The following is a 23,343-nucleotide window of genomic DNA, read 5'->3' as shown; positions in this document are numbered from 1 at the left end:
TCTTTCAGAGCTATTTACTCGTAAAATTGGCACAATGTTACTGCCATGTTGCGCTGACCAATCCGAGATGGTGCATCATAAACTCCGCAATGGCATTTGCTTTTTCGACTTCAATCGTACTTGATTACTGCCTGGCTTTTGCAGCATGTATTGACTGACGAATGCATTAGTCAGCATCGATGGCATGATACGAACTACGTCTGCCCTCCATTCTGGCACGTGACTCTATCGGAGCCATCCGGGGGAGTATTACAACTCCGAAAGTCGTACGATTTCTGAAATTTAGAAATAATCCCAACATCCTTATCTAATCATTTGTTTTCTTTTCATTCTTTTTTCATTTCTCTTTTATAATTTTGGATGACAAGAGCCAGAGAGGAAGTGAGTTTGGACAGAAAGTTTTGTGAGGATGGCTGAATAGACAAAAAAGAAAAAGCAACTTATGATGCCTACAGGACCAGAAATTTTAGACATCTTTGTTTTCTGCAAAATCCTGTCTTTACAATTTGTGACAAATGTGAGTAGGCGATAGACCTTGGCTGGTTCATGCTTTTATGGACATGTAATGCCTAAAAGCATTTTGTGGTTCATGCAAAACACGTCTTGTCATTCTGACGGTGGTGGATACTATTGTCAATCTGAAGGCATTTCGTATTCCACAATATTCAAGAATCTGCCAAGTCATGGGCCTACACGGAGGTGCATATCTCGTTGCTAATTTGTCGTACCTCATATAGCTCTCATTGTAGCAGTCTACTTGACAGTAAAGAAGAGAATCATTATTGGCAGCTATGGAATCTCACGCTATCCTGAGGCCAACTGCCATCGTTGATTTTGGTGCGTTCAAAACTTGGGGACTTGAAGGATTGTCCAAGGCAAAATGGTCCTTTGATACGTGAGTCAGCTTAAACCAAGTAACTCTTGTGGATAGGGAGCGGATCTAAACTTATTTTTTCATTTAGCAAAACAACAATGGCAACACTCATTACTTTTGTCCTTTCCCTTTTAATTCTCGAACAAGCTGTTTATCGAACGAAGAAAGCCCATCTTCCTGGCGCTAAATGGACTATTCCTGTCATTGGCAAATTTGCTGACTCCCTTAACCCCACATTGGCAAATTACAAGGCACAATGGAACTCTGGGCCTCTGAGTGTTGTGTCTGTCTTCAATATGTCTGTTTGTTATGTTTTGTTGCGTATCACTTGACTGACTTTTAACTAGCTTTATTGTTATTGGCTCGTCTAATGATATGGCTCGCAAAATTTTAAACTCTCCCAATCACGCTGAACCCTGTTTGGTCGCTTCAGCCAAGAAGATCTTGCGTCCCGACAATTGGGTATTCTTACATGGCAAGGTCCACGCCGACTATAGAAAAGCACTCAACGTGCTCTTTACTAAACAGGCTCTTTCGTATGTTCTTGTGTTTTTATTGAGCGCGATATACTAACGACAGGACAGCACTTACCTTCCTATCCAAGAGTCAATCTATCGGAGAAGCTTCAGCCAATGGATATCAGACTCTTCTTCTGCTACTCCTTATATGATGAAAATGCGTGATCTCAACATGGAAACCTCTCTTTCAGTTTTCCTTGGTCCGTATATTACTGAATCTCAGAAGAAAGAGGTGAACGAAAAATATTGGCTCATCACTCTTGCTCTTGAGCTTGTCAATTTTCCCTTTGCATTCCCTGGCACCAAGGTGTACAACGCTATTCAAGCTAGAAAATCTGTTATGAAGATCTTAGCTTCTGCTTCCGCACAAAGTAAAGTTAGGATGGAAGACTTCAACAACGAAACTGAGTGTCTTTTGGATCAATGGACCAGAGCTATGATTTCCGCTCGTAAGGCTCAGGATGAAGGAGAGACTACCAGGCTTCTTTCTCGGGAATATAGCGATGAAGAAATTGCCATGGTTCTTCTCTCTTTCCTCTTCGCTAGTCAAGATGCCATGAGTTCCGCCATTGTTTACAGTTTCCAGCTTACCGCCGACCATCCTGAAGTGCTTGCCAAAATTAGAGAGGAACAATACCGCATTCGAGGAAATGATCTTGAAAGGCCTTTGTCGTTAGATATGGTCGATGACATGGTTTACACTCGCGCTGTGGTCAAGGAGGTCCTTAGATACAGGCCTGCAGTCATCATGGTATGTGCGTCTCGTATCTCCAGCCCTGACCTGACATCGCTGGTATTTAGGTTCCCTACCTTACGACCAAGTCTTTCCCTATTTCCCCCGACTACATTGTTCCTAAGGGATCTATGATTATCCCTGCTTTCTGGAACTCTTTACATGACGAAACATGCTACCCCGAGCCTGACAGATTTATACCAGAGCGATGGCTTCCCAATGCTGACGGTTCTGCTCCTATTGCCGACTCGAAGCCTCAAAATTATCTTGTCTGGGGAAGCGGTCCTCACAAGTGTATTGGCGGCCAATACGCGTCTATGCACTTGGCAGCAACTTTGGGAACCGCTAGTGTTCTGATGAACTGGGAGCACGAAAAAACACCAGATAGTGAAGAAATCAAGGTTATCGCTGCGTCAGTTTTTCTTCTAACATATGGTTTGCTAGCTTACAAAACATGCAGCATCTTCCCCAAAGATGAGCTTCGACTAAAATTTACTCCTCGCCCTCCTCCATAGATTTATACTGATACAAAACCTTTTTCCATTCATGTTTGTGTGACTCTGCTATGTGAAGTTTACAGGTCATTTGTTCATTTATCTCAGTCTGAGAGTCCATAACTACGAATCGAGTAATTAAAATTCCAACCGTTTAGAGCACTGATTATAAGACAATGCATCCTATCTTTTTGATTGTATAAACCAAAAAAAAGCATGCAAGTAGTCACGACAAGTGACGGAATCAAATGAATTGTTGATCTGTGCGGCTGAGGGCGTGTTGAGGGTCATTTTTTGGTGAATCTATCTGTTTTTCTAATAACGAATCAATTTTTTCTGAGAAAGCAAGCAAAAATTGTGAGAGGATCAAGAGGAGTAATGAGCACTGGGTTGACACGACTCTGGAGACGTGACTAATCCCATCTCGTCCGTCTCTGTGAACGTCAAAACATGGCTATGCTAAGGAGAGAATCAACAACGCTCGAAAGCGAGTGGGAACCAAGTCAACCTGTTCAAATACGACAGCCAAGAAGCGATGTCGGAGGGAGCAGTATATCTGGGAGCAGCACTTTTCCTGGAGGTAAGCCAAGAGGGTGACTTACATGGGAAATATCGCTGAATTGAATGAAAAGAATCGTCCCTCACACCTTCTACCCCACCACGGTCAGCCTCTTCCACTGTCACAGATTGTTTTCTAGGAGATGTCGCCAAATGGAAGGATTTGGATGAAGGAAGTAGGAGCGGACGAACGAGTAGGATGATTGGCAACAAATTTGGACTCTCGCCTCCTCCGCCCCCAGGGCCACCCCGTCAGTTTCTCTTATTTCATCCATGCAAGTACTGACAAACCGTAGCGAGTAATCCGCCTCCTCTTCCGCCACCCTCATCTCATCCTTTTGCATCAAGTACTAGTCCCATGAGGCGACAGTCTCATCAACTTCCAACTGCTCGACATTCCTCGTTGAATGTTCTACGCAAACCCATTACCCTAAATCGTCCTGGTTCCCCAGCGGGGCCTCCTCCCTCAGGAGCTCTACCGCCTCTACCAGGGTCAGTTCAGATCAGCAGAAGTTCCAATTTTGGAATGAGTCCGCCTCAACCTGTTGGAAGAGGTCTCCACAGCCAGGATTCCCTGGTATCACCTGTACGTTCAACGCCTTCAGCTGCGATGCTAGAGTCAGAGACAGCTCCTCTATACGTCACTCGCTCCTTTCGACCCGCCCGAACACCATCGCGACATCTTTTGCAAACCGCTTTAGACCTCGCGCAACAAGCTGTGGAGATGGATAGAAATAACGACGTTGCTAGAGCGCTAGCCGCGTATCGGGAGGCTGTTTCAAGGTTGAAAAGCGTAATGGAAAGAGTCGGTCTGGATTCAGGAGGCGAAAGGGGACGAAGAGACAAGGCTGAAGAAGAAGGCAGGACTTTGAAGGGGATACATGATGCCTACGTGGCACGAATACAGCTATTAAGCTCCTATGAAGTAGGAGAAGTCATTTCAGAATCAAACAATAAGCCACTGTCGCAAGAATGCAATTCCCAACATGATTCAAGCGAAGAAGAGAAGAAGGAGGGCGCCATCCAGTTGAGCTCGCAATTGGATGATGGAAGTGCTGAGTTGAGAGTGTTGGGACTTATGAATGAGTCTTCAAAATCTGTAAACACAAGCCTTTCCTTTCCTGTTTCATCATCTTCAAAAAAATTGCAAATATCGTCTTCAAAGACTATCGCCGAAAACGATACATGCCAAAGTCCGAGGTTACCGAGTATCAATGGTTCGCCTCACAACAAATCATTACAACAAGCAATAGACGAGGTTTCTGGAGCTTCAATAGCTATCTCACCTTCTCACGATCCTAATCTTCCCCAAGCACCTAGGTCTCGATCAATAGGGCTAGGTCATCCATCTAACTCACCATCAAATACGGCTTCTTGTCATGCACGCACAACGAGCATAAACAGTCTGGATAGTACTTCCTCCTTATCCCCCACATCACTTAAATTTAAGCGGATGAACAGGCCGTCTTTAGGACTTGATATGGAGGCCGACCTTACGGGCATAGACGGCGTTGAAATGCTGGCATTCACGCCCACTGAGACTCCTGTTGTGCCACAGTTGGGAGGGCAAAGTGCAGAAATGCCATCGCCACAATCTAGTGCTCATGGAGACGAACGCCCTCTTCCACCATTTCCTAGTTCTGCAAGCTCAATGGAAGCTGGGCAACGGCAAAGAGACAGAAGTGGAAGTACCAGTAGTACTGGAAGTGGTTTGTTTTCCGGCACATTCTTGGTCAGTCCCAGTACAAAACAAGGAACGATCTCTCAGAGACGACGATCTAAGCCTGGGTCATCAACAGAAATTATGATAGCAAAAGATCCAGATGGACAAAATGTCCCCCAATTAGCCGGACTTACTGTTGCGAGCCGTCGAGCGTCAATATCAAGTCTAACATTCGGTAGGGCGCGGACTAAATCTCAGTCGGGTTCTAGACCAATCGAAACGGATCTTCCTCCCATACCTTCTAAACCGAAACATCAACCCAATGTCTCCATCTCTTCTCAGATGTCCCTATTTGACGGAACTGCTCCACCTCAAATTCAGAAGCCAAATCCTCTTTTGCAACAGCTGTCAAATATGGGAAGAGGACAAGGATTGAGAATCAACACGGCCAGCACTGCGGGGCTGGCTCCTCCGGTGATCGCAAGAGCACGATCTGGATCAATACATAGTATGGGTAGTCTGGCTTCAAGCTCGCCCTCATCACTACCGCCTTTGCCAGATACATCTAACGGCTCTTTCGCTTCAAGCACCTCTCTCATGTCACCGTTACCAGAATCGCAGCCTCTAGAGGAAGTTCTACGACCATTTCACGTACTTCGAATTCTGCGGCAATCAATGGAAGCGGAGACTACAGGCACATATCTTACACCTGGCATTCACATAACTCCGGGTATATGGAACCCTTCAACTTGGTCTAAAGCTAACTTCGCTCAAACGGAAAAGTCTCATGTTCCCAAGATTGTGGCGCAAGACGTCAAGATACGATGTATGCATACTTTGAGTCTGTGCTTGGAATCAACCAAAAGTGCAGGAAAACCTCTTCTCAATGGTCCGAGGGATCGGCAAAGGACACTAGCTAGCGAGGATTCAACTTGGAAAAAACTAGGAGAAGAATTTATCAGGGCGTTGGATGAGCTAGAAGAGGAGATGGAAAATACCGGGAAGATGCTGAGTAAGGGGGGTGTGGGAGTCAATAGCTGGAAGGGCAATAAAGCTATCTCAGTAAATAAATTAATGATCATCTGCAATAACAAGTCTAACTGCGTATAGTCATCCAAATCTTGGGGATCGAGGATAACAAGAGGGATGGATAAGATATCCAACAGCAAGACGCAAGTTGATTTATCTGCGATTATCACATGTAAATTAATGTTAAGAATAGCTTGAACACTCCCGATAGATATGTCGACAATCTGGCTTACCTTTGTGTATCCTCACAGATATTGGGTATGCCAAACTTCTGTTGGTTGTTACTCTCTTTGCTGATCAGTTAAAAGCCGAACATTTGTCAAATTTCCTAGGTCCTTGTACACCTGCATATGCCTCCCTCACCGAGAAGACTTACCGCGATATAGAAGCAAGAATAAGAAGATCGTCAGAATTTGTGAGAGTTGTGGTTGTACCGTTTGTCCTGGAAGACTTCAAGCAGTTCTTGGTGAGTTCTTTAATCTGGTACAGAGAGACCTTCATTCTATATTCCTAATTGTGAATAATAGTTACGATATCTCAAAGGAGGTATTAGATATCTTGAAGATTAGCCATATACTTTTGGGGAATAGATGAAGACTTTCAAGAGTCGTTAACAAAATAGCTATTTTTACAGATTTGGCATCAACTAAAAGATATCTTGGCATTGACAGGAGCATGATAAACTACGGAAGAAGTCATGGAGGTAGAAGCCCAAGATAATAGCTTACTCATTATATCCAAATCAAGTTCAACCGAGAGGTTGTGCTCTATCACTATTACTTCTTATTCAACGCTTTCTAGGATTTTACGATTATGGATATCATGTCAAATATCATGTTACTAGTTAGTGGACTTCTGAAGGTTTTTGGAGTCGGCCTCCTTGACTTTTTATTACTAGGGTTGTATCGTAATACGTTGAGACACTGTAGTTCAATCGATTACTTCATATCATTTGCATAGTTCAAATCGGATTGTGCTGTAATGAAAATATGAGCTCAAAAGGGTTGAGATGAACTTCTAAATAACGAGTGTGCAAATCACGATATATAATTCATCAAAAATGTTCACATGTCATGTGCCTTCGTAGCTGAGTTGGTTACAGCGTCCGACTTTTAGAGCCAAGGTTCAAAATCGGGCGATCACGGGTTCGAGCCCCGTCGAAGGCTTTAGGGTTCCCTTTTTATGTTGTTTTTCGTTTGAGCATTTTCTACACTTTTTCTTTTTGTAGCCTGTCCCTGGAGCTATAATGCATAGGACAATGACTGCTTACAGTCGCATACATGGAGCTGTTTTCTAGGATACACATCAAGTACAGAAACGGTCTGCTTCTTGCCCTTTCAAACCCAGAAATTAGAAGAATTCAATATCCCAAAGTACAACAACTTTTTAGTAATTGTTTTAGGCGATTAATATTTTATCGCCAAAAGACTTGTCCTACTTGTCAGAAACCAGGCAGTGTTCATAATCCTTATTTGAATGACAAATTTTTATACCATTTCAAGTCTCATACTTACAAACAGTATTGAGCTTCAGACAAGCTATATGCTCGTCACCAAGTGCTCTCCAGCTCATATATATCAGATACAGATGCTGCAGCGAGTACTGTGTGCCGCGTTCAACATCTATGCGTGTAAGGTAGATTTCACAATCATGGAAGAAAATCTTAGTAGCCGTCCTACTTCTTACCTTGCATATTTGACAGGCTAGGGAAGACGATTTCTTGATAATAAAGACACTAAAATTGATGGATTGAATCACATAGTTTTTTGGGACAGAAACATGGCGATTGGATTTCTCAAACCAAAAAAGACGTCTAGTAACTCGAACTTGAGAGCTCGGCCAAAATTTGCTGTTCAGCAAGGGTTTGATTAGACGAAGTTGCGGTTCAAATCTTTCCGACTGTAAACACATTTCCCATTGAGTACACAGCATATACTATGAGTGCTGACCGCGAAGAGACAATCTGAAAGGATTTCCCATTATACAGTTCAATTCCAGGAAGATGTTGCAAAAGCAAACAATCCCGACACCAGCAACCAACAATAATAAAATGAAAGCGAGAATTCCCAACAGGATATTCAGTGTTGAGGTCAATATGTAACCTTGACTCGTAGTGTTTGGCGACAGTGATGGTGAGCTAACCTTCACAAGATATCCTTTCTACTGATTAGGATGCTCGCTCTCCATCTTTATATAACAGCTCTGGGTTATTTCTAGCAAGGTTCCGCATCTGTTGCCCATGTTTACATCTTGAGGGGCCGTCTCTGTGACGATGTATAGATAAGATTATCCACCTTGGACAGGCCAAAATGATTCTTGAGCATGATGTCGAATTCCTTTTGTAGCAAGATTTTCATGACTGTATTCTTGCCTTGAGTTGTGTTGAAGAATAATACTTGCCTAATTACTGCCATTACCAATTATAACAGTTGTTTTATAATACAACAAATACTACGATTAGTGTTGATAATGGCAAGATATCCATCTGGGTTAAAGCAGACATGTCCGCTCTGTAAAATCCACGTCATCGTAAAATAGCCAGACCAATCACTTTCGCCGAGATTCCTCGGAAGTTACATTTATTGCTCATTTCTTCTTTTCATTTTTATATGTTACTTTTACTTCTACAGCATTGATAAAATGGCCGTCGATAACAGCCCTGTCACAGAAAATACCGCTACCGCGGCATCAGTGGAGCAGCAACAGGAGACAGGGTTCTTTTCTAATCTTGTGTCGTACTTTGTTCCTACGTGAGTTTAGCTGAAAAAAGATGCGCGTGGATTGTGTGAGCGAAGTATTGGATTGGAAATAGGGGGCATGTAAGAGTGAAAAGCGGAACTAGATTATATAGGGAATGAAGGAAACGGTCTGGAGGATCTACAAGAGGTATTGGGAACGAAGAAACAATTAAATGCGCAAAGATAGGGCTTCAAACGCCTTAATACCCCATCATCAACGCCACTCTCTCATGTCATGGGCTCGCTAGTAACAAAGCTGACAACATCGATTAATTTATAGGGCCCATGCCGACGACTCGGAGGAGCAAGCGGAGGAAGCTGGTGGTGAAGATGAGGAGAAAGAGGAAGAAGAAGAAGATGAGCCAGAGGACGTGAGTTTTTTGTTTTGTAATATACACGACTATTAATCGCCCGCCTCTTGGTAGCATGCCCCAGCTATCCGTAATGAATGCGAAAAGAATGCTTGCGGCGAGCATCTCAATCTCTTTACACACTGCCAGGAAAAGGTTCAGGCTGGCGAAGGTTTCCCAGGAGAAGACTGTGTCGAAGAGCTTTTCCACCTTATGGGCTGTGTCGATGTGAGTTTTATCACTCTGGTTCATGATGAAGCACAGGTATGAGCCTTTTTCTGACAAGACTGTGTTTTGTAGGCTTGTGCCGCCCCCACGATCTTTAAAAAGCTCGCGTAAATCCTTGAGCTTGGCTGTGCGACTAACCAACATGGTGTTGTTTTTCTAGCATAGGCAATGAATCAAAAATCCCTTCATGACTATTAGCATTGTTATTGCAGCAAGACGGCAGTGACCGGATGTACAAGCTAAAACAATCGCGATTTTCTGATCAATACTATTATGGCCGGATCGTCAACCCGGCCAAACGATGTCCAATCATTGGAACGTGACGAATGAGATTGAGCCTTATATATAAATTAATCATAAAGTCATTAATCCATCATTGTATGGAAGATTTCCATGCTTCACACGTCCCACAAATATCGCTTCTTCCCTAATCCACAGGCATCTTTTCTAACCTTTTTTTCAACTCTCCCCAAACATCTGCAACTATTTTCACTTCAACAGTTTGATCCTTAACAAATTCTCTCCATCCAAATGTAGCTTGTGCAGCCTCTCTTGAATGGAAAACCACCGATAATTCGTGCCACATACAGGCTCTCAAAAAAACCCTTCTGGCGAGGAATCTATTAATTTCTGCGTTATCAAAATCAGTTGCTGAGACCAGCTTGTCTAATTCGAGTTCCCAGCCTGGTCTCTTAGTGCTGGAATTGTTAGTGTTTTTGAGAGATTCGATTTTAGGTGCTCGAGATGATACCTTTTTACGGAGTAAATCAACTGGATCTTTGGATAGTTTATCGTATCGGTAAAAAAGGTCACGGAATGAAAGAAAAATGTCTCGCTGTGATTTGAGGGATTCGATGTGCTTTGACAATGTTTCGACCTAATCGTCGCGTTGGTCACGAACTGAATGCCAACGCAATCCTGACTCACGCGTTTCTCCATATGTTCTTCAATGCTCACAAACCCATCACTCACATCCCCCCACCCTCTTCCAACTCCTTCACAGACCGCACAGCCTATTCCCTCTGTACTTATCCTCCCATCTTCGGGCGAGATATGGACGTTTCTAAAACAGCATCTTGGCACCAGTTCTCCTATGCTCTGTGTAGCCATAGCTAATCGGGTTAAATCTATCATCTGGGCTTGTAATCTTCCAAGCGATCTCTCTGCGAGTGCCACAAGCCTGGCATAATGTCCCAGCACTGCCGGCAAATGATCCCTCACAATTCCCAATTTTTCCTCCAGATCTTGGGGGATAGCCATCTCCTCCGCCGTGGTCAGTTGTTTGCTTACAGATTCTTCATCAGTGGATACTTTGGTACGCTTACGCCATGACTCAAAAGAGGGTTCAATGAGAAAGATATTGAGACATGCGTCGGTGGATAGAACTGGGTGGTTAACCAAGGCATTAAGGAAGCGGGATAGTGCGAGGCGTCGGGACTTGAGAAAGGTAGCATCCGCTATGGTGATGGGTCAGCTAAACACCCAAGCAAGGAAGAGGGCGAGCTCACGATTGATGCGTTTAGGCGGAAGAGGCGGCAGTAATCTAAATGGCTATAAACGTGTGAGTTCAGAGTTATAGACAGTAAGGAAAGTTGAACAGACATATCGCTTGGTCAAGACATCCATCAACCATACAAAATCGCTATACCTCCTCGAGACGGGAGCCTCGCCTCTTTTCTACACGACTCATTCAGCGATTATCTTATTGTCAGATTTAAGCCTCACATCGCTCTCGATCTTGTACTTTTGCAAAAACCATCCTTCTTTTTCAGGTACAAATGCTACTTGAACGTGCTCAAGATTCTCCCAGTATCCTTCTTGGCTGGCACCATTGATGAGGATAGGATCAGAGTGAAAAGTACTATTGTTGGCTCGGTAAGAATTGTTTCTTGCTGCCCCAGCGCCTAAAACATCGTTGGAAGATGGTGGGCTCCATGCGTTGAACGCTGTCGGATTTTCGAATGGAGATTGCGCGTGCTTATGAACGCCATCGCCATCACCATATTTGACATCTCCACCCAACCCATTGGTAAAAGACGATTGATTTGGCTCTTCAGTAGTAGGAAAAGAGAGGTCGGGTAAGGGAAGATCACCAGGCGAAATAGCTGACAGTTGCTCAATCGTAATATCCATTGGCTCGGATATACCTATCCTTGATTGCGCAAGAGAAACAAGAGCGAGTGCACAGAAAAACTCTGGTCGATCAAGTGTTGAGCGATCTTTTGAAGTGAGATGTATAATCTAAAGGATCAGTGCATGCTCAAAATTGCAAAACACACCTTTTCAATAACCATAGGAGCAAGCCCGGATGTTCCAAGCAGCTTGTAAGCAGCTGCAAGTGGCACTTTGCCTGTATGCATCGTATTGAGCTGATCAAACAACGACACATATAGCGCAGGAGGATCATCTACCATTGGGTTAGCAGCCATACCTGTCACTGATCCTCAACGCACTTGTAAGCCCATCTATTCCTTCTCCTTTCCTCTCTATGACTCTATCAATTGATCCCACAGCATTTCCTGCTGGACCTCTTGCAGGCGTACTGGAGCTCGCCGGACTGGGTGCGCTGCTCCACGGGTCCATATCTCCAAACACTGGAACTGCGTTTGCCAGTGGATCGTTGAAAGTCGTCGTCAGTCTCGCTGAGGAGAGTGAGGGAGCCAATTTGCGAGGAGCGTTAAACATGCTGAAAAAAAAACGTTGATAGTTTTGAAGAAACAAGATTAAAGATTAAATGGGTAAAAGGCGGCGATGACCGAAAAGTATTTCGCTGTTTTCTACATTTAATTGTATTTCATCAAATCTATTTCAACATGTCTTTTCTTAACTGGCAGCGGGGACGTACGATACGGACGAGGAAAGCTACAGAAGATAAAGACATCAATGAGCTCAGAAAAATTTCAGCTCTGCCTGGGGGTTTTGGTGGAGAACAAGAGAGGAGAATGGCTTGGTAGGTGGTTTGGATTGCATGGATGACGCTGAGGGCTTGCAGGGGAGTACTGTTGGGCATAGAGCGTATAGAGAAGGATGAAGAAGAATACAAAGTGCATAAGGACGAGGATCAAGTCAGACTGGACACCAACCGCTCATTCGTGACCTATCCCAAAAGTTTGTCCTTTTTTTTTGGTCAATGTATGAGCTGATCTTTTGGTCGCAGATGTAGCAGCAGACAACAAGGAAAAGATGCAGGAAGATCTGCAAGAGTTGATCGTAGGCGTCCTGAGAAAGTATCCCTCTCTGAGCTACTTTCAAGTGTGTCATCTACCTAGGTCAGGATCCAGCTGAGGATGCGTAGGGATATCACGACATTCTCTCTGTATTTTACCTGACCTTCATCTCTCAAGGGACAAGCCAGAAGGATTCAGCTGAATGGAGTGATCTGAAGAGGTGCGCCGAAGCCGTCAGCCTCAATAGAGTACGAGATGCGATGGGGAGCGGAATGGAGGGGATGATGGGATTGCTATGGTACGCATGCGTACCCACAAACAACACTGACGCTTAGCATATTAAAGCGAGTACTCAAAGCAGCAGATTTAGAGCTATACTCGTTCTCTGCCAAAATCTCTCCCGTACCGACCTTGCCTTTTTTTGCGTTGTCATGGGTGCTCACCCTCTTTTCCCATGACTGTGACGAGGTTGAACCTGTCCAAAGAATGTTTGACTTTTTGCTGGCCAGAAATCCCATCTTTGCCGTCTACCTAGCGGCCGCTGTGAGTATGCGCCAGCGTATACAAGACTGACGGTGGTAGATACTCATCGCCAAGAAGCCACAACTCTTCGCTCTGGCAAAACAACTCGGCCAAGAGTACCGATCAGATCCAAGCCTTCTCCATCCACTGTTTGCCAGACTTCCACCCCTCTATCCAGACACACCCGACTCATCAGATCCGCCGTTGCCAACCCCAACCCTATCCGACCTCGATGACCCTTCCGCTCCCAATCCGTACGCTCCCATCAAGCTGTCTGAACTCTTTGCGCTGGCCGACAGTCTCTCAGCCCGGTACCCATGGGACGGTAAGCTGATCAAGGGGAGACAAGTCATGGGCCCAGGGAGTGTCGTAACGACATATGCTGCTGAGCTACAAGGCTGGACAGCGGCACAGGTGCTCGCGTATGTAGACGTCAATGTCGTCCTGCCAGGTGCTACAAGCATGGAGGATGAGCCAGAGCCTGACAGCTCTCTCCAAACCGTCCTCACCGTTGGAATACTCTTGTTGGGCCTTGGGATGGCTTGGTACGGCAACAGATGGATGCAAGGTTAGTCACCGGTTCGGCTCTATGGGAAACAGCCGGCGGCGACGTCCGCCTTTCCCATGGATATAAATATACGAAGAGATGCAAATTCTTTGCTTTTCAACTTTCATCTACTATGGAAAATCCAACTCATACACCAACATCGCCTCTGCCAAGCCATGGCGAGCGCACTCCCTCCCTGCACCAGCCAGGTCTCTCCCGTCGCTCATCCTTGTCGGCAGGGCACCCGCACTCGCTCAAGCAGGTGGACACTACTCAGATTGGTGTGCCCATTGTGACTCCTCGTACGTGGTTGTCGGTAGGGCAAAACTGACGTTGAGTGGATAGGTAAGGAGCGTCCGGGTCACAAGCGCTCTCTTACTGGGTCCTACTTTCCCTCCCAACGAGGCATTGTGGATATACCGGGCGAGTGGCCTGTTGGCAACGAGCAGACATGGCGTACCGCAATCAAGGCGATGGATATTGACCAGCAAAACGCCCAAGAGGTGGCGAATACCATTGTAAGGCATGTCAACACGACGTTGGGTAGGCAGGCCTACAATGTTGATGAGGTGAGTTCGGCATGGTGGGGTGGGTATGGGAGGCTGAACGAGGGTCTAGGTGGCTGCTTACCAGGCGACGGCGCTCTCTGTAAGAGACCAGCTACTCAAGTGAGTCTGCGTGCGCACCGCGTGAATGGAACTAATGCTGTCTAGGCGGTGGAATGAGACTGCAGCGTAGGTTCAGTCGTGGTTGGCATCTCTGAGCGTTCTCTACTAGCTACCATACGGCAAAGGCTCCCAAGCGTGTCTATTACCTTTCCATCGAGTGGCTCATTGGACGCTCACTCGACAATGCTGTCCTCAATTTGGGTATGCGTAATACTTATGAAGAGGCTAACCGAAAGTTGGGATTCAACTTTGAGGATCTCTTAAATGAGGAGAGGGATGCTGGGTTGGGTAATGGTGGTTTGGGACGATTGGCTGCGTGCTATGTTTGTCTTGTGCTTTTGGGAGTGGAGAGGAGCTGACAAGAAGTAGATTGATAGTATGGCAACGCTCAATCTCCCCGGTTGGGGTTACGGCCTTAGGTACAATTATGGTATCTTTAAGCAGCTCATCTCAAACACTGGTGAGCAGCTTGAAGCTCCCGACCCTTGGCTTGACCGTGAAAATGTACGTTATCATGGCCATATTCAGAGTCAATGGTATCGTAAAGTAGTTAATGCAATGGTTAGCCATGGGAGATTGCTCGACTTGATGTCACCTATCCTATTCGGTTTTATGGTCGTGTCGAGCCCATTGCCAACACTGACCGTGCGGTTTGGTCCGGCGGGATGGAGTGTCTGGCTGTGGCATATGACACGCCTATCCCTGGGTATGGTACAAAGAATTGTGCCAACATTAGGTTGTGGAGTGCCAAACCTGTTCAAGGCTTCGACTTGAACTCTTTCAATGGTATGTCTGCTTTACTTGAGAGGCAGAACGCGGAAAGGCGGCTGATGGCAAATGACATAGCTGGCAACTATGGGGCGAGTGTAGCCGCAAGTAGCGAAGTGGAGAATATCGTATGTCGAGACGTCTATTGTTGTCTCATATTCTAACCCAATCCGTAGACAAGGGTGCTCTACCCCAACGACAACATGTACGCTGGGAAGAAGCTACGGGTCATGCAACAATACCGTGAGTCACTTCTTGTTCTCAACAGGGTTGACATGGGATATATGTAGTCTGGGTAAGCGCTTCGCTACAAGACATGCTTCGCCGCTTCACCAAGCTTGATCTCCCATGGAATGAGCTCCCTGATTACGTCTGCATCCAGATGAACGATACTCACCCTACACTTGCTATTCCCGAGTTGATGCGTATCCTTATTGATGAAGAGGAGATCAATTACAGCACTGCCTGGGAAATCGCCCAAAAAGTCTTTGCGTACACCAATCACACTGTTCTTCCTGAAGCTTTGGAACGATGGCAACTTGACTTGTTTGAGGATCTTCTGCCTAGACACTTGCAAATCATCTACAAGATCAACTTTGAGTTCTTGGGTCAAGTGGCCAAGCGTTGGCCTGGGGATGTGGACAGATTGAGGAGGATGAGTATTATTGAGGAAGGAACACCTAAATATGTTAGAATGGCGTATTTGGCAATTGTTGCTTCATTCAAGATCAATGGTGTTGCAGAATTGCACTCGCAGTTGCTACAAGCTACTATATTTAGAGACTTTGTAGAGTTTAAGGGCAGAGATGCGTTTACCAATGTGCGTATTATTCAGTTTGAGAGAGTGAAAGCGTCCTGACAGAACTCAAGGTGACTAATGGTATTACGCCTCGCCGATGGCTTCTTCAGTGCAATCCTCAACTTGCAGAGCTTATTTCACATACCCTTGGGAATGACCATTGGTTAACTCATCTCAAGTCTCTCAAGAGCCTTTTGCCAATGGCTGATAATGAGCAGTTTAGGAAGGCATTTACTGCAATTAAGATGGAAAATAAACGTCGCGTAGGTTTTCAATGCAACGTTTCTGCAGAGTGGTGCTGACGAGGTTGAGACAGTTGGCCGACTTGGTTGAAGCCGAGCTAGGCGTTGCTCTCAACATTGAGAGTGTCTTCTTAACCCAGATCAAGCGTTTTCACGAAGTCAGCTTTCCAACTATGATAACCCCCCCAGTATTGGTTCGACTGACGCTCTATTGATAGTACAAACGTCAAACCCTTAACCTCTTTGGAATTATTCATCGCTATCTTCGCATCAAGAAGGCCACCCTCGAGGAACGTAAGAAGATTACCAAGCACACTGCAATTTTTGCAGGTAAGGCTGCCCCTGGTTACTATATCGCCAAGCTTGTCATTCGTCTCATCAACAATGTCGCCCATGTGGTCAACAACGACCCTGATGTAGGAGACGTCCTCAAAGTCGTCTTTATTCCAGACTACTCGGTCTCTATCGCAGAGATATTGGTACCTGCGAGTGATGTCAGTGTGCAAATTAGTACAGCGGGGACGGAAGCAAGTGGAACGAGTAACATGAAACTGGCCTTGAATGGTGCCCTCTTGCTCGGCACGGTGGACGGGGCCAACGTAGGTGCGTTACCTTGTTTCTCTTACTGTATATTTACACGCACAAACTGACAAGAATGTCTTGTGAAGAAATTGCGGAAGACGCTGGAGAGGACCAATCATTCCTCTTTGGTCACCTCACCGAACAAGTGGAGGGTGTTCGATACACCAACTCATATCAGTCTACCTCTCTTGAGCAGCGTTCCCCCGAACTTGCTGAGGTGTTTAAAGCCATTGAGGCAGGGACCTTTGGTGATGGTGGAGTTTACGGGCCTTTGCTAAAAACGGTTTATGACCATGATTACTATCTTGTATGCTGGACATCATCTCTGATGCATCCCATTCTCGCTACGGTCACAGCTGACGATATCAATTAGGTCTCCAATGATTTTGGCTCATTCCTCTCTGCCGAAAAACTCATGGACGAATGCTATGACAATGATAAGATTGAATGGACAAAGAAATCCATCACGACGGCATTCAACATGAGCGATTTTAGTAGCGATAGAGCAGTCCAAGACTACGCGGATGGAATTTGGAGTGTAGAACCCTGTGAGGTACCAGAGAATTTCTCAATCTAAAGTCTATAGACGGTATCTGCGACTATGATAGGATTGAGCTACTTCAGTAATCCTCGTCTCTTCGTTGTTCTGATTTTTGTTTACGAGCGAAGGTGTCTATCTTGAAAATGATTCACGATAAAAACTGCTAAGTTAGAAATTTAAATTACTGTATAGAGAACAAAGAATTAAGAATGCAGCCAAATCTGTCTATACTGGTTGATTGTAGAGATAAAAAGTTAGTGGTTGATCGGTACATCCTTTATACCTTTGAATAACTGAGAGCCTTTTGGTACAACTTTTGCCGGCATACTTTGGTTTAATCTTCTGATTTATTGAGTAGTACAACTCTATACAACATCTCTGGATCTCTCTTTCTCTTTCGCATTTCGCAAGGTACAAGACTCATGACAGTACTTGTACTAATCATAATTTTTCTTTTATCTTTACCAAAGAACCGACAAGGTTTTGCTGTTCCGGAGGGTGAGTTTGTATTAGATGATGAGAGTATATATGGAGGATTAAGAACAAGTAGAGAGGCTAAATGGCCCTTTGATGTCTGTATGCGAGGTGTTTTTAGTATTGGTCCTACATTTGTCCGTCAGGTAAAGTCGGTATACATGCGAATGCCGTAGACATACTTGAAACCTCTGGATCCAGCTCCAAGCAGGATGAATCCTCATTTGTGGTCGAACCTTCGTCACTCGCTAGAGTCTCTTGTGGCAGAATTTGTTCGATAGGCTCTTCTTTCATACTGACGTCGTCTGCATTAACAGCTGTGGATTTCAATTCTAAGCCTTGAACGGACGTTTCGGAAGCAGGCGAAGGCACATCCTGCATATGCTGACCCTTGGCTTGCCTTTCTTCTTTTGTCGCAGATTTGACTGGTGAAAAATAAATCTCCGCTGTTCCGGATTCAAGAGATTGATCAAATTGTTCGAACGTGAGCCCCCCAGGAGACGCCATCGATTCAATATATGGGCTGGTTGATTCATCTCTTGGGAAATGATCCACGCTCTGCGTAGCTTCAATCTCCTCTTCCACCTCCAGTGTCTTGAACTGTACGTTCTTACTCCAAAGATGCGGATCAGCGATTTCATGCTCTGTTTCATCTGCAATTAACAAGAGATCGCTGTCATCAGCTCCATCCAACTCGTCATCCACGTCCAATTTCCAAAAACGTGATAAGTTTCGGTTGGGCAATTCTTCATCGATCTCCTGTCCCGAGATACCCTGGTCTCTCTTGGCATCTATATCTGATATATCCAAACCGTTATTTTGAAAGCGGTTTTCGTTTATATCCTTAATAAATTGAGGTACATTTGTGCTACCAGGTCCTGTAGTTTCAACGATTCGCTCCACAGGAAGATGCTCTTCAATAATTTTTATGTCTGGCTCTTGAACAAGTGCTTGAGTTTGCCAATCAAGCACAATATGCCCTTCTCCATAACTCCCATTTGTTCTCAAGTCTTCGCTATGTTGAGGTTTGGCCGTCTGTCCCTCATTGTTCTGTATTAATTCGATTTCTGGGCTAATCTGGGTTGTCTCCTCGATTTTCTCATCTCCAACCTCTTCGACTGAATGACTGCTGCCAGAAGAGGATGCACCAGTGTCAATCCACTCTAGCTCTTGGGCGGTCACGACCGAGTGTTTTATCTGGGTCCCAATTTCACATGTCGATACAGGAGCATCTGATAACTGATGCTGATCTTCCAACGGGACCTCCTCTTCAACCTCAGCATTTTCAGCAGATTGTGGTTCTTTTGCTTCACTGAAGCCAATATTTGGCGTCTGATCAAAGTCTTTTTGTGCCAATTGAGCTCGATCTCCCTGTTTCAAGGTCGCTTCGTTTGTTTTGTCCTTTTCTTTCCAGATGTCGCTGTCCGTATCCAAATCCTGCGCTTCGATATCATCATCTAGCGAGCATTGAGACCCATGAATGTCTTGATCTGGAAGTTCTTTAGTGGGGTGTAGTCCTCCATCTTCACTCTCAAGCTCGTCAACCTCTTCCTCGCCGTCCAATATTCCAAAGAGCTCATCCACTGTATCCTCTTGACCATTGCCAACGTCTGCCATCTTATTATGATAGTATTCATACAGTAATTTTGGCCCAGCTTCTTCGACCGCTTGCTCTGTATTTGTTTGATTATGTGCCATTTGAGATGTAGAGAGAGAGAGAACTGGCGCAGCAGGTGATGAGGGAACAGATGTCAGGGGACTGGAAGAAGATTGGTGGCTCGATAATCTATTGTTTGTTATTAAACTTCTTTTTGAGATGGAAGAAAACATGATTGAAAATACAAAATTAGCTGGAATGAAAGCAAAAAATATTTTGGCGGGGAACTCTAAACATTTGCTTAAGTTGGGTGGAACACTGGTGGAGGTTGTCCACTTTTAACAATGTCCCATAAATCCAATATCTAAATCCTTGTGATATGCATGTTATGTAGAATCAAACAAAAAAAGATGCAATGCTAGTTATTCCCACCGTTATCAGCTCTTATAGTCGATATGATCTTCACAATATATACCCAAAACTATATAATCCATGACAAGCCATCAAAATACACTTAACTCCAGTCGTTTTGTAATTGACTATTTGATATCCTTTAACATCTTTTCAAGATCCTTGACGACTTCGGTCATGGTCGGTCGAGCAGCAGGATCCTGAGCCCACATACGTTCCATAAGATCAACAGGGCCATTTCCCCAATGTTTGCGTAAACCGGCGATGGACGGACGACGTTGTTTGGCACCTACGGCATCATAGATATAGTGTTCGTTGTGACCTTCCCAAGGATATTTCTGTGAAGACGTCAACATTAATTGATGAAAATAAGATGAAGCAATTGACTTTTTCTCCGATCCATCCGCTCATCATCTCCCAGTATACCATGCCGGCCGAAAACACGTCCACCTTATAATCATATCTTGGAGCCGGATGCCACAATTCTGGAGCCTGCCAGTTCACTGTCCCCACTAGACTTCTAACCATACTCCTTGTAGAGTTTTTCACTCTGGCTAACCCAAAATCACCAACTTTAGCCACACCGGACCGGTTGATAAGGATATTTGAAGATTTGCAATCGCGGTGTATAATAGATGGCTTGCGGGTATGGAGATATTCTAGTCCTCGTGCAATATCTAGCATGAAAGACAAGATACGTTTAAGTGAAGGACATGGGACATTTCGCTGTCGCTGGTCAGATGGACAGACTGATCCAATTGGTCACTTACAATATAGTCAAACAAATCACCGTTTTCACATAGCTCACTTACAAGCATACAAGGCACTTGCGACGAGTCTTCTGGTATGCATATACCTCTCTGTCAAGATATCAGTTACTGCTATCATGCTTGCATGAGTTCCACTTACAAAACGGACAATGTTGGGATGACTGAATTCCGCCAGAAGCTTAAGCTCTCGAATATCCACTTCAACACGATCAATATATGATCCGCCCAGTAGCGCCCCACAAAAGAATGAGCAATTACTTACTCTCACTAAGATGACCTCTGAACTCGGAAATTGCAACCTTTCTACTTCTTAGTTTACCAACATAGACACTGAAAAGCGCATTAGCGAATTCGCACACATGACCTGCGAGGACAGCATACTCTTTGAAACCTCCGCTTCCAATCTTTTCCAATTTTACTAGATTTTCAGATTTGATCACGCTATCCTCTAATCCTAATTCTTGCAGGTCCAAGTTCAATTCGGCTTCCTTCCTCTCGCCCTCTCCTGCTTCCCCTTCAGTTATACCATCTCGCTCATTTAAGCTGGAATGGGGCGTCGCAGGATCTTTGGCGTGCACATGACTTCGGAAGAGGACGGGTGTAGGTTTGACGTGATAAGAACTGTTGACGCCGCCAAGTATGCCTGGTATCTTTTTGAGCTTGGATCTATATGGCTTAGACTTAGATTTGCGCGGGGGCGCAACGGTAGCAGTTGGAGGCGGCCGAGCAGTTGATGTAGATGATGGGGCTGATGAGCTCATCTGTTCATTATACTATCTCGTTTAAGCATGTTTTTTTAATTTGAATGTTGACATGATAGCTTACCCATTCTAAGAGAACTTTCGCAAGCTGTGATTTTGTACCTCCAACTTCAAGTCCTCTAGCTTCACACATCTGAACTAACTCGTCTCTGAGCAGTCTTGTTAGACTATTGATAGTTGCTTGAGATAAATCAAAATCGAATACTATCTCCTCATCGCTTTCCTCTTCATCATTATCACCTGGGTCCCTCATTTTTCGCCTAAAATTGGTCATTCCGAAAGGCTTCCCAGACCTTGTGGTATGAGGGGTGGTAGAAATGCGAAATACCTCAGAGTTTTTCTCATCTTCAGCAGATAGATTGGAAGGTTCCATCACAACATCATCGTCTGGTAAGCGAGAGTGTCGCTTGATCTGATTACGATGGGGTGGCGTCGAGGGCTGAGACTTGCGAGACCGAGTTGAAGGACCAGAAATATTAGTCTCATCCATCTCTTCATCTCTGTCTTTTGTGTCTTCCATCTCAACATCACCATCCTCGGGCAAGCCTTCTTCCTCTTCATAATCGCTTTTGCCACTTTTCATTTTTTCCATCGCCTTTTTTTTGGCACCCCTCGTTGGCAAATCCCTATCTTTTTGGCATGAGCTACGATTCACAGGAACCATAATCATGTCATTTTCCCCATCTCTTGTAGATTTAGGTCGATTCATCCCGCGTTTTGTCCGTGTTGGAGATAACCCTTCAACTTCAGTAGCTTCAGCATCAGCCTCCTCTCCCGCTTGGTCTTCAACATAGCTGTCTCTTCCTCCTGTTCTGGGACGCAATCTGCGCACAATAGGCGTGGCCTCGACGCTAGCCTCTAGTTCATCATTGGAAAGTTCTGTAAGATCGCTTTCGTCCTCCGCCGTTCTAGATGCTGCCTGCAGCTTGTGACTAGACCGGTTCACTCGGACTCGTCTTGCTCGCATATTCGAGCGAGTATGGTGTGTGGTCAGCTGTGAGGAAGATGGCGGCGTTGTAGTATATGAAGAGGAAATAGTGGCCGAGCGTGTGTACTTACTGATATAAATGTAAATAGTCTGGATGTCATGATATGAGGAAGGACATACTTTAAAGGTCGCTTCAATGGACTTCTTACATTCTCACCAAATCTTGCCCTTTGACCTTCTTCGCACAAGTTCATACTTTTACTCCGTTTAAAAGCGCTGGCGTTGCTACGACGATCTTTTCGCCTTGAAGCAGATCTAATTAGAATGGTATCGGCCAGCTTGACTCTGGATCGGGTCCGCGGAATAGGTTTGGGTGTGACCGCTGTATCACCGGGAACACGGGTGGAATTGTCTGAGCAGGAAGCAGGCGAGAGATATTGTGAATTCTGCGAAGCAGAACGAGGTCCTGAAGCATCGGAGATGAATTTGAGCGCTGGTGTACGTCGACGATTGCGGCCAAAACTAGGTGATGCGGGGAGGGGTGATATCAGACGGCTTGTAGGTACTCTCTGTAGGTCCCATCAGTGAAAATGGCCAAACTGTCTTCAAAAAATGTACCGCAGCGATGATTCCATCCACAAGTCTTTTTTTATTTAATCTAGCCTCATCGCCTTCTTCGTCTTCTTCATCAGATGGATCATCATGTTCCCACATGCCAGCTACTTTCCAAAGTCGGATGAGTTCCGCTTTACGAAGGCGCTGTAATACAGCCACTGGGGCGTAATTGATGAGCTGTTGATCGCCTACGCAACAAACAATATCAGCTTGAAATTCACCAAGAGTTTGCCAGGCAATACGTACTTTCTGCAATAAATTCTGGCTCTCCTTCATCACCACTAATCTCCACCCAACTCCCACTACTACCAGATAATCTTTTTGACCTCTTCCTTTTCCGCGGGCTCGAATTATCATCATCCTCATATCTAATTTCCACTGCAGAGTCTCTTCCTCTGACTTTACCTTTACGTCGAGATGGGCGTGCTTTTGACCGAAATTGAATTGCCCGACGGTTTTGTGTGGAACCCATTGGCTCATTTGCTGTAGCGCAGTCCTCTGTGGTATCTGAAGAGTGGCTCGAAACGTCTGAATCGTCATTGTTGGCAGTTATGATTAATGATTTAGGCCCTATTCTACGTTTCTTTGGTAGGTGTCGATGATATAGAGAATGCTTTGTTATAAGGGGAGAAGCCGTTTTTCTGGGTGAGCTGACAAAGTGCTGAGAACGGTTCCGCTGTATTCGTTCCATCTGCGAGACTTCGAGGCCAATCATATAGAGAAATTGAAATAACGAATGGCTTGCGTGAAAATTGCTTGCAAAAGG

The 23,343-nt window shown here is 45.0% G+C and overlaps 9 protein-coding genes and 1 non-coding gene across 10 annotated transcripts; 7 read left to right on the top strand and 3 right to left on the bottom strand.

The window, feature by feature from the left end:
* Positions 1-34: 34 nt before the first annotated feature.
* Positions 35-2,640, top strand: L203_106349 (uncharacterized protein; the record flags this gene model as incomplete). The annotated part of the gene is made up of 10 exons (XM_066215704.1): positions 35-70; positions 375-403; positions 456-517; positions 738-763; positions 876-895; positions 963-1,172; positions 1,222-1,410; positions 1,459-2,143; positions 2,194-2,537; positions 2,586-2,640. The coding sequence occupies 10 exons, from the start codon at positions 35-37 to the stop codon at positions 2,638-2,640; spliced, it is 1,656 nt and encodes a 551-aa protein (XP_066071801.1).
* Positions 2,641-3,069: 429 nt separating this feature from the next.
* L203_106348 (uncharacterized protein) lies at positions 3,070-6,438 on the top strand (the record flags this gene model as incomplete). Its single annotated transcript, XM_066215703.1, has 7 exons — positions 3,070-3,199; positions 3,252-3,428; positions 3,474-5,902; positions 5,951-6,012; positions 6,063-6,127; positions 6,178-6,335; positions 6,397-6,438. 7 exons carry the CDS (start codon positions 3,070-3,072, stop codon positions 6,436-6,438), a joined length of 3,063 nt encoding a protein of 1,020 aa, XP_066071800.1.
* A 508-nt stretch (positions 6,439-6,946) lies between these two features.
* Positions 6,947-7,035, top strand: L203_106347. The gene has a single exon. It is a non-coding gene; the product is annotated as a tRNA-OTHER (tRNA).
* Positions 7,036-8,509: 1,474 nt separating this feature from the next.
* On the top strand, positions 8,510-9,296 carry L203_106346 (uncharacterized protein; the record flags this gene model as incomplete). Its single annotated transcript, XM_066215702.1, has 4 exons — positions 8,510-8,619; positions 8,888-8,978; positions 9,033-9,185; positions 9,258-9,296. 4 exons carry the CDS (start codon positions 8,510-8,512, stop codon positions 9,294-9,296), a joined length of 393 nt encoding a protein of 130 aa, XP_066071799.1.
* Positions 9,297-9,612: 316 nt separating this feature from the next.
* On the bottom strand, positions 9,613-11,870 carry L203_106345 (uncharacterized protein; the record flags this gene model as incomplete). Its single annotated transcript, XM_066215701.1, has 7 exons — positions 9,613-10,062; positions 10,113-10,642; positions 10,694-10,736; positions 10,788-10,862; positions 10,911-11,426; positions 11,477-11,592; positions 11,639-11,870. 7 exons carry the CDS (start codon positions 11,868-11,870, stop codon positions 9,613-9,615), a joined length of 1,962 nt encoding a protein of 653 aa, XP_066071798.1.
* A 128-nt stretch (positions 11,871-11,998) lies between these two features.
* L203_106344 (uncharacterized protein) lies at positions 11,999-12,722 on the top strand (the record flags this gene model as incomplete). The annotated part of the gene is made up of 5 exons (XM_066215700.1): positions 11,999-12,135; positions 12,178-12,293; positions 12,343-12,437; positions 12,481-12,650; positions 12,698-12,722. The coding sequence occupies 5 exons, from the start codon at positions 11,999-12,001 to the stop codon at positions 12,720-12,722; spliced, it is 543 nt and encodes a 180-aa protein (XP_066071797.1).
* Positions 12,723-12,838: 116 nt separating this feature from the next.
* L203_106343 (uncharacterized protein) lies at positions 12,839-13,447 on the top strand (the record flags this gene model as incomplete). The annotated part of the gene is made up of 2 exons (XM_066215699.1): positions 12,839-12,895; positions 12,950-13,447. The coding sequence occupies 2 exons, from the start codon at positions 12,839-12,841 to the stop codon at positions 13,445-13,447; spliced, it is 555 nt and encodes a 184-aa protein (XP_066071796.1).
* Positions 13,448-13,554: 107 nt separating this feature from the next.
* On the top strand, positions 13,555-17,057 carry L203_106342 (uncharacterized protein; the record flags this gene model as incomplete). The annotated part of the gene is made up of 15 exons (XM_066215698.1): positions 13,555-13,723; positions 13,767-13,990; positions 14,040-14,089; positions 14,135-14,155; positions 14,199-14,412; positions 14,459-14,593; positions 14,656-14,875; positions 14,936-14,985; positions 15,034-15,100; positions 15,148-15,677; positions 15,728-15,919; positions 15,973-16,056; positions 16,117-16,501; positions 16,567-16,787; positions 16,854-17,057. 15 exons carry the CDS (start codon positions 13,555-13,557, stop codon positions 17,055-17,057), a joined length of 2,766 nt encoding a protein of 921 aa, XP_066071795.1.
* Positions 17,058-17,355: 298 nt separating this feature from the next.
* Positions 17,356-19,193, bottom strand: L203_106341 (uncharacterized protein; the record flags this gene model as incomplete). Its single annotated transcript, XM_066215697.1, has 2 exons — positions 17,356-17,624; positions 17,678-19,193. The coding sequence occupies 2 exons, from the start codon at positions 19,191-19,193 to the stop codon at positions 17,356-17,358; spliced, it is 1,785 nt and encodes a 594-aa protein (XP_066071794.1).
* Positions 19,194-19,631: 438 nt separating this feature from the next.
* Positions 19,632-23,292, bottom strand: L203_106340 (uncharacterized protein; the record flags this gene model as incomplete). The annotated part of the gene is made up of 10 exons (XM_066215696.1): positions 19,632-19,841; positions 19,891-20,229; positions 20,274-20,363; positions 20,413-20,471; positions 20,536-20,603; positions 20,655-21,046; positions 21,099-22,092; positions 22,143-22,531; positions 22,581-22,765; positions 22,824-23,292. 10 exons carry the CDS (start codon positions 23,290-23,292, stop codon positions 19,632-19,634), a joined length of 3,195 nt encoding a protein of 1,064 aa, XP_066071793.1.
* Between the last annotated feature and the right edge of the window lie 51 nt (positions 23,293-23,343).

Source organism: Cryptococcus depauperatus, chromosome 8 (genome assembly GCF_001720195.1).
Source record: "Cryptococcus depauperatus CBS 7841 chromosome 8, complete sequence".
NCBI classification, from domain to species: Eukaryota; Fungi; Basidiomycota; class Tremellomycetes; order Tremellales; family Cryptococcaceae; genus Cryptococcus; species Cryptococcus depauperatus.
The sequence above is the reverse complement of the archived record's forward strand: the minus strand, read 5'-3'. Positions and strand labels throughout refer to the sequence as shown.